We start from the raw sequence: 10000 nt of genomic DNA on the forward strand, positions 1-10000 counted from the left end.
GTATCGGCTTATTCTGCACAGCTCTTGTCTGGTAAGCTGAAGCTCATATTGTTGAAGGAGTGTTGACACTCGATTAACTCGCTCTCAAAATATGAGGGTGTTCACAGACCAAATCTGTCTGGTGTAGATATTTAATAAGTGTTTGTCTATGACTTTCATTGTTGCATTTCATTTAGCTGCATTTCGTTGTCTTTGTACTTGTACTCTGCACAATGACAATATAGTTGAATCTAATCTAATGACACTTGTTGTTTATATATTGATACTTATATGTATTTTGTGTGTGTGTGTCTGTGTGTGTCTTTGTGTGTGTATATGTATGTATGACTTTGTGTGTATGCGTGTGTGTGTGTGTGTGTGTGTGTGTGTGTGTGTGTGTGTGTGTGTGTGTGTGTGTGTGTGTGTGTGTGTGCCAGGTTCCCACAAGCGCAGCCACAGTCTGGGTGAGAAGGAGCTGGGTCCGTGCAGCGCCCCGTGTCCGGCGCCCGAGGCCCCGTTCAGAGACCGCTCCAGCACCCTCAGCGACAAGCCCACGCTGCCCGTCATCAGGGACAAGTACAAGGACCTCACCGGAGAAGTGGAGGTCAGACACGCACACACACACACACACACACACACACACACACACACAGACGCTTCCTCACGTTTACCTCGCGTCCGGCTAAAGTTTCCCGAACATGGGTTAAGCCGCACAACTTGTCGTGCATTGCATACAAGATGGGTTTTACATTTTCAACTGTTTGATGCACATTGTTGGAACATTCCAATGAGAGAAATCTTAAGTGAAAACGCTTTGCTTTCATTTTTTTAATGTACGTACAAATTTGATTCGCTAGAGAAGAGTGAACTAATTTGCGACTGCGTTTGTAGTTAAGTGTGTTAAGTAACTTTAATTTGTTGCATTTCCTACCTACAGTTCATGTTTCCCTAAATGTTGCTCTGAAGTTCTTATGTTTTGATCCCACTGCTGTTCAGAACTCCTCCCATGATGGGAGAGTGTCCATTTGCATAACACAGTTGATTGAAACGTGCACATATCTTTAGCCAAATGTTCACGCTTGTGTTGAATATATGCAAATCAGATGAATGGGAGCCTAGCTAGTCTCTAGTTCTAATTCTCTTTCTTTGCAACATTCTCTCACTCTCATTCTATCTCTCTTTCTCTCTATTACTGTCTATTTCTCTTTCTTCCTCTCTCTGTCTTTGTCTCTGGCCCCTTTTTTCTCTATTTCTCACTCACTTATCTCTCATTCTTTCTTTCTTTGCCTTTCTTTCTGTCTTTCTTTCTTTCTCTCACTCATTCTCTCTCTCTTTCTCTCTATTGCTGTCTCTCTTTCTCTCTCTTCCGCTCTCTCCGTCTCTATCCCTCACTCACTTCATACTTCCCCATGTCGTGAGTTTCTCTGTCTCCATTTGTGCTTCTGCCGGTGCCTTTCTTCCTGTGCCCTACACCACTCTCTCAGCCTTGCATCCTCATTCTTCCCCTCTCTCTCTCCCTCTCTCTCCCTCTCTCTCTCTCTCCCTCTCTCTCCCCCTCTCCCTCTCTCTCTCTCTCTCTCTCTCTCTCTCTCTCTCTCTCTCTCTCTCTCTCTCTCTCTCTCTCTCCCTCTCTTCAAGTCAAGTCAATTGAATTCAGTCTGTTTCAAAGGGGCTGTCTTTAGCGTGATTGTAACAGCATGGTGTTGACAAAGCACAAGACATGAAAAGATACATTTGAGTCTCTCTCATGTCTGCCTCTCCCTCCTCGCTCATGTATTCCTATCTGAGGTGTGTGTTTGTGTGTGTGTCTGTGTCTGTGTGTCTGTGTGTCTGTGTGTCTGTGTGTCTGTGTGTCTGTGTCTGCTAACTTATGCCTGGCTGGCTGTGTGTTGAGCTAACCTATGGCTGGCTGGCTGGCTATGTGTGTGTGTGTGTGTGTGTGTGTGTGTGTGTGTGTGTGTGTGTGTGTGTGTGTGTGTGTGTGTGTGTGTGTGTTGAGGCTAGACGTCTGATCTTGTCTGTGTCTCTGCAGGAGAGCGAGCGCTACGCCTACGAGTGGCAGAGGTGCCTGGAGAGCGCCCTGCAGGTAATCCAGAGAGCGCACACACACACACACACACACACACACACACACACACACACTCAACTACACTCACACACAACTGCACTCTCACACACACACACACCACACTCATAGCACTGACATGTACACCGACACATTAATTCTTTATTCTAACTCATTCTATCTCTCTCTCTCTCCTCTCTATCCCTCTCCTCTCTCTCCTCTCTCCTCTCTCTCCTCTCTCCTCTCTCCTCTCTCTCCTCTCTTTCCTCTCTCCTCTCTCTCTCTCCCTCCTCTCTATCCCTCTCTCCTCTCTCTCTCCTCTCTCTCTCTCTCTCTCTCTCTCTGTGTTGTGAGCAGGTGATCACTACGGCCAACAACACCCTGAATGGCATCAGCAGCTCCACTGTGTGCACCGAGGTGATCCAGTCAGCACAAGGCATGGAGTACCTGCTGGGTTAGTGTACACACACACACACACACACACACACACACACACACACACACACACACACACACACACACACACACACACACACACACACACACACACACACACACACACACACACACACTGACACACATACTGACACACACACACTGACACACACCCTGACACACACACAAACACTGGCACACACACACACACACTGACACACACACACTCACACATAATCCCACAGCATGGAATACCTGCTGGGCTAGTGTGCACACACACACACACACACATACACGTATTAAGTCCCACACCATGGAATGCCTGCTGGGTTAGTCCATGTCCACACAAACCCCTCTATCACATACACACACTCTATCCAGCATGGAGTACTTGCAGCATTTGGACAACACAGTCACACACACACACACACACACACACACACACACACACACACACACACACACTCGCAAACTCCCTCACATATACACACACACACACACACACAATCCCCCCTACTGGGTTTGGACGACACGACCAAACACACTCCCCACACTGTTTTTTATAATTAAAAAGCCTTTAATTTTGGTGAGACATAGCCTACTCTCCTCAATCAAGCTTTACAAGTCAAAGCAACTCTTTTAAGAAGCTAATTTTAGGTATTGAAGTGTTGTTTTTTATTCTTTTAGTTCTGATTCAAAAACATCCTTCAATGGTTCTGTCGGTGCGATCACATCGTTAACAATACCCTGAAATGGTGTCTGTGAAAGAGAGAAGTCTTTAGTCGTTTGCCATGTTGTGACTGTAGAACCTGACATTTTAATCACACGAGCTGAAAACGAAACATTATTTCTGGTGTTTATCAGCAATCCATGCCATGAAATGTATCTCCAGAGACTTGAGAAAAAAACAAGATCCTAAAAAAAAATGTTTGTACAACATTGTGGCTGTCACATTAATGTTGAGAAGTGGCCACTTCAATTTTTGGGGATTGTGGACCTCATATCTGCTGCCACCGAAAGCTCTGTTCTCTCCTGCGGGACTGGCATGGGTCTCTGTCAGCCGAGCGTGATCATAGATCAGCTCAGTAAAGCTCAGATAAGCTCTCAGCTGTGGACTAGGCTGCCTCTGCTCTGATCTCAGATCAGATGATCCCAACTGATGAGTCTGTGTGTTGCCATCATTCCAGAAATAGATAGACATAGCAAAGCCAAACTCTGTGCTGATGCTTTTGCGCTCTGTATCTATGCCCTGAAGAAGGCCCCAGCCGCTATATGTGGGCAGCCGCTATATGTGGGCATTTTTAAGTCCTTGTTGTATGGACATGTCAGGACTCATTTTCACATTAAAGACATTTTAAACTTTATGAAGTTAGAGAGATGTCTAATCATCTGAAACTATTCACCTTATTCACCTGGACCAAAGAGCACCGACAACAAAAAGGACTGAGCACTTCATTGACTATGAACATCTGTTTGCTGATGCTGTTGATATTTGTTTTTGGCTGTGAGTTGCCAACGAGGTCCCTTGCTGTGAAGGAGGAGTAGGACAGGGAGAAGTGATGCTGGATTCCTCGACTGAGGTGGAGGTTTTGACAGCAGGCGTGGTGTGGGTGGTGTTATGGCTGTGCTGTGCTGTGCGCTGATGGATGTTTTATTTGTCCTGGTTGTGGAGGCCCATTTGAGACTTTGCACCTGAATGCATGAATGGGGAATTGGCTGCTCTCTCTCCTCTCTGTCTCTGTCTTTCCCTCTCTCTCTCTCTCTCTCTCTCTCTCTCTCTCTCTCTCTCTCTCTCTCTCTCTCTCTCTCTCTCTCTCTCTCTCGGATCAGAAATGCATTGGTGCACACCAGTACATCTCACCCTAACAGCGTGTTTTGTTTGGTCTGGTTTGGAGTCCCATTTGAGACTGATGTAGATGGCACAATGTTATCTTTTATAGACACAGCAGACAGGCATTAGCATTCACCTGTACTTTTTGCGCCGGCAAGTAATTGTTTTGTTTCAGTTTTGTGGTGACATTTAGTGCCTTTTCTAAGTTTTTTTGTTTATCCCCTTTGGCAGAGCTTTGGTTTTGTGAATATACACATTATACATTTCAGTTGTGAATTTGTGGCGTGGCGGCAACCAAGAATTGTGTGGGCTCAATACCTCTGTTGCTTTGGAAGAAAGGATGTGCTAAATCCCACTGATTTTACTGACTTCACTTAAAATTTGACTGTGTGTGCGTGTGCGTGTGCTTGTGTGTGTGTGTGTGTTTTGGGTTGCAGGGGTGGTGGAGGTGTATCGTGTGACCAAACGGGTGGAGCTGGGCATCAAGGCTACTGCCGTGTGCTCGGAGAAACTTCAGGAGCTGCTGAAGGACATCAACCGTGTGTGGAATAACCTCATGGGCTTCATGTCGCTCGCCAACCTCACGGTGAGAACACACACACACACACACACACACACACACACACACACACACACACACACACACATTCTCACAGTCTCGCATCGTACTGTCAATTCTCACACTCAGATTCTCATACTCTCACATATCACTTTCACTCACACACACGTCACACATAAATTCCCTTTAAGTGCACATACATGCACTTTTAAGATATCGTTAAGATACTGATACCACTTGCTCATCTATGATATGTAAGCACACACACGTTGTCACACACGCAAGATAAATGTTTGCATACACACACGCACACACACGTCACACACTTTGGGGAGATATGTCCCATTGGCAGACGCCACTGAGAGCTTACAGTTTCAGATGAGTCAGTCGGAGGCTGAGTTCTAAGTGCTGTGCCATCGGAGACTGAGCTCTCATCACAGGCAGCCTGGCGCTTTGGCAGCAGGAACATGCACTCCAGCCTGCAACACGCTAACCCACAGATGCCAGCAACAGCCCCTTTAGCATCTTCCTCCAAACACCATAGCCCTCTGATGCCAGTAACAATCCCTTTAGCATCTTCCTCCAAACACGCTAACCCTCTGATGCAAACAACAGGCCCTTTAACATTTCACTTCCAACACGCTAACCCTCTGATGCAAACAACAGGCCCTTTAGCATTTCACTTCCAACACGCTAATAACCTTCTGATGCAAACAACAGGCCTTTTAGCATTTCACTTCCAACACGCTAATAACCCTCTGATGCAAACAACAGGCCCTTTAGCATTTCACTTCTAACACGCTAATAGGGGAGCTACACCAGGCGCGTAACTGAAGCGTTCCGTTCGCGACGCGTAAAATCCATTTTAGAAGATGGGTCTATTTTTTTTTAATGTACTGTACACGCCTACATCTGGTGTAGCTACTTCCATTGATTATCGTGATTATTAACTGCTGCAGCATACGCTTCGCGAACGGAACGTCTCAGTTACACGTCTGGTGTAGCTCCCCTGTAACCCTCACACACTAGCAACAACCCCTTTCGCATTTCACTCCCAACACATTAACCCATAGACACCCACTCCCAACACGCTGGTCTCTTCTACATTGCACTCCCAACACGCTAGTCTCTTCTACATTGCACTCCCAACACGCTGGTCTTTTCTACATTGCACTCCCAACAAGCTAGTCTCTTCTACATTGCACTCCCAACACGCTGGTCTCTTCTACATTGCACTCCCAACACACTAGTCTCTTCTATATTGCACTCCCAACACGCTAGTCTCTCCTACATTGCACTCCCAATGGGCTAGGCTGTTCTGGCTAAGAGATTGTACCCTGTACTAACCGGCTCATTGTGTCCTTAGGGCCAGTAGTGAGATGGATAGGGCTTAGTGAATACGTTACACACCTTTAGCCTCAATGGTCCACTGAGCCACAGATGCCGCCACCCACTGGGGTCCAATGGCCTGTGCAGCATCTGAATGGACCTGGGTATCTCCATTACTCCCGTAGTGAGTTTCAGCTGTCTCAGCTGACGTGCTGCTGATCTTATTCCACAGTTATTTGCTACAACTCCTCTACACAGAGGAGGTGAAGAACTGTATTGGTAGAATAGAGAGTGAATAGGAAGAGAGAAAGGGAGAGAACAGAAGAGATGAAGAACTGTACAGATAGAAGCATTTGAATGGGCCTGGACACAGCACAGCACAGCACAGCACAGGTCAGCACTGTCTAGGAGTTGTAGGACAGAGCAAACGCTGTAGAATAAGATCACCCGCGCATCAGCTGAAACAGATGACGGCAGGGTTCAACGAGTTCAGTGCGATCACAGAGAAGCTGTGTGTGTGTGTGTGTGAGAGAGAGAGAGAAGAGAGAAATCTCTGCACCCATCAGGGTGTTACAACACCATAGTGTGAGGTGTTAAATGTGGCGCTCATCCACACCACTCCCCATCTTCTGCAGACACACACACACTCTCTCTCTCACACACACACACACACACACACACACACAAGAACAATGCAAGTCCTTTGACTGAAGCATGAGTGCCTGTTATGCCAAGCGCAGCACAGCACAGGTCAGTCTAGAGTTGTAGGACAGAGGGAGCAAACGCTGTGGAATAAGATCACCAGTGAATCAGCTGAAACAGAGATGACGACAGAGTTCAATGAGTTCAGTGTGATCAGAGTAGCTGTGTGTGTGTGTGTGTGTGTGTGTGTGTTTGTGTTTGTGTTTTTTTGCGAGAGAGAGGAAGGGAGAGAAATCTGTCTCTGCACACCCACCACAGCATTACAGCAGCATAGTGTGAGGCGTTAAAATGTGGAGCTCATCTACACTTCCCATCTCCTACACACACACACACACACACACACACACACACACACACACACACACACACACACACTTAACTCCTGTGCTGAGTGAGAGATGTAGCTTCCTCCTCCACATCCACCGGTGCCCAGCACAAACCACCACCGCCAGAATATTGCTTTCCAAATGCCAGCCGCTAATATTAACAGCGTGTTTGTGTTTGTGTCTGCGTCTGCGTGCACCGAGTCAGATAGCGTCAGGCGGAAGCGGAGAGTGCAGAAATAGATTGGAAAGGAGGTGGCTGCGGGAAAAAAATATATATTTCGAGGGAAGAAATATATAGAGAAATAGAAGAGAGAAGGAGGGAGGGAGAAAGGGAGAGAGAGGAGAGAGGAGGGAGGGGAGAATAGAGGGAGATGAAGCCTGTTTCTCTGCAGATAAAGAGAGCCTCCTCCTGCTCCTCCTCCAGTTTGGGTTTTGCGGCTGATAATGTGTGAAAACTCAATCCTGCCTCCTCGGCCCAATCAGAAAGGCACAAACACACGCTGGCACTGATAAGGACCAACAGGTTCTCTCTCTCTCTCTCTTTCTCTCTCTCTCTCTCTGTCTCTCTTTCTCTCTTTCTCTCTCTCTCTCTCTCTCTCTCTCTCTCTCTCTCTCTCTGTCTCTCAGTCGCTGCTGCAGCCACAGCTAGAACCCAGTGTGGTACTCCGACCACTCTTCAGGAGAGGGAGAGAGAGAGAAAGGGATAGAGAGAGAGAGAGAGAGAGGGACAGAGAGCGGGATAAAGGGAGAGGGAGAGATGGGGGTTAAGAAGTAGCGGACATGGTCCCTAACCAATCAAAAGTCTGTCTCAGAAACTTTACAGAGAGAGACTGAGAAAAAAGGGGCAGGCGGTGAGCATAAAGAGAGAGAGGCAGGGAGAAGAGAGGAGGTGAAGAACTGCACAGAGAGAAACAGGGAGGGAGAAGTAGAGAATGATAGGAAGAGAGAGAGAAAGAGAAAGAGGGAGGGAAAGATGGAGGAAGGACGCCCTACAAGAGAGGATGGAGCTGCTTGTCATTTCAGGTTTTGAAACAGCATGGGTTCTGTGTGTGTGTGTGTGTGTGTGTGTGTGTGTGTGTGTGTGTGTGTGTGTGTGTGTGTGTGTGTGTGTGTGTGTTAATGTCGAGTCACAGTGGGTGGCCTGTTCACAGTGGAAAAGGCTGAAAAGATCAGAAGATCATGATGGAAGGAGGAGGGGAAATGCCAAAAGGCTCAGTGGCTTCTCGGAGATAACAGGCTGCAAGCCTATTTTAATTGAACCCTGCTAATATTGTGTGTGTGTGTGTTGTGTGTGTGTTTCGTGTTTTCCCAGCCTGACGAGAGCTCCCTGGACTTCTCCTCCTGTATTCTGCGCCCCGGCATCAAGAATGCCAAGGAGCTGGCCTGTGGAGTTTGCCTGCTCAATGTGGACTCCCGCAGCAAGGTCTGTACACACACACCCACACACACACACACACACACACACACACACACACACACACACATTTCTGTACGTTAATGAATCAGATATGTGAGATGAAGGTGCAATAATCGTGAAATAGTAATATCCCTGCAACCATAACTGGGTTCCAAGTCTTGAAGCCCCTGAGGAGGCACACACTACACTATAGTGATAGAGGTGACAGTGTCTTCTGAAGCAGCTATACTAGTGGAAGCAAAAAATACATCGTCAGTCTCTCCGTCTTAAAATGTGATAATTTGACACCCCACATTTAGACAAACGCACTTACTTGAAACTAGCAGACGTACACCTTTTCACACTTCACACACACACACACACACACACACACACACACAAACACACACACACACACGCACACACACACGCCATCTCTCACACACTCACACCCCACAGTGTGGGAATTGCGGCACAGATTGACAAGCTGCTGATACCGCAAACAGCTTCCTGTGCTAAAAATAAGCTGTATTAACTCAGTGGCGCACAGGTTCTAAATATGTGTGTGCGGGTAGGCTTGTCTAGTCTTGCAACCCCTTTAACAGCATTTCTATAACTCTGATAGTGAGATGAAGATGCTTAACGCTACTCAGCGCCACAGAAACTGACAGAGTTCAATCATACTGAGGTCTGCGCAATGTCTAACAAGGTTAACGAATGCCCTTTGACCTCTGATCTCTGACCTTTACAGAAGAAAGAAGAACGTGGCCCCTTGGGACGCCTGTTTAAGAGAGTATGACGGGGTGGTGGGGGACTGGTTTGGGGGGGGGCTGCTGAGGGGTCAAGTGTCAAAGTGACCCATCGTCTCTCCTCTCACGCCACACCACACCACGGCCGCTAGGCCTTTATCCCCGTGACGATCATGCTCTGGCTTTTGGTTTTTACACGCCATGTTAGCTGACGCTGATGAGTGCCTGATGCAGTGGTCGACTTGGTGGTCTTGTCACAGCTTTTCCAGTTCCTAAAACCAATCAGTGTAGCTGTTGCAGTCAATGGTAGCGATGAAAGAGGTGGATGGAACAACTCATGTTCGTAACTGTCTTGAAAACAAGCCTGGGGTATTCACCAGGCAAATAGGTTCTTGGCTCTCTGCAGAAGTCTCCAAAAGCCTGCCGCAGCCTGGAGGTCAACCCAGCACACTGGCCTGCTGCACGTCAGTGAATCCCGTAGTGTTAGCACGCGCCAAGTCCTATTTAGCCGTCACACAGAAACATGCAATCACCCTGACCTTTCGGCTTTGCTGCAACATGGGCTCTTAGCGAGAGTGTGCCTGAGTTGATCGATTCAACTCCTTTCAAAAAATAAAGACGGGGGAGGA

The 10000-nt window shown here is 47.3% G+C and overlaps 1 protein-coding gene across 4 annotated transcripts in view; it reads left to right on the forward strand.

The window, feature by feature from the left end:
* The window catches only part of synrg (synergin, gamma), a 58755-nt gene that overhangs the window by 40562 nt on the left and 8193 nt on the right, over positions 1–10000 (forward strand). For 3 of the 4 annotated variants that reach the window (XM_062552114.1, XM_062552116.1, XM_062552117.1), the window contains 6 exons: positions 417–583; positions 2012–2065; positions 2402–2498; positions 4748–4896; positions 8539–8649; positions 9374–9415. In XM_062552114.1, coding sequence (XP_062408098.1) covers positions 417–583; positions 2012–2065; positions 2402–2498; positions 4748–4896; positions 8539–8649; positions 9374–9415 — 620 coding nt within the window. The remainder of the gene's footprint in view (positions 1–416; positions 584–2011; positions 2066–2401; positions 2499–4747; positions 4897–8538; positions 8650–9373; positions 9416–10000) is intronic. The other variant, XM_062552115.1, reaches the window with a different exon arrangement.

Source organism: Sardina pilchardus, chromosome 13, assembly GCF_963854185.1.
Source record: "Sardina pilchardus chromosome 13, fSarPil1.1, whole genome shotgun sequence".
NCBI lineage: Eukaryota > Metazoa > Chordata > Actinopteri > Clupeiformes > Clupeidae > Sardina > Sardina pilchardus.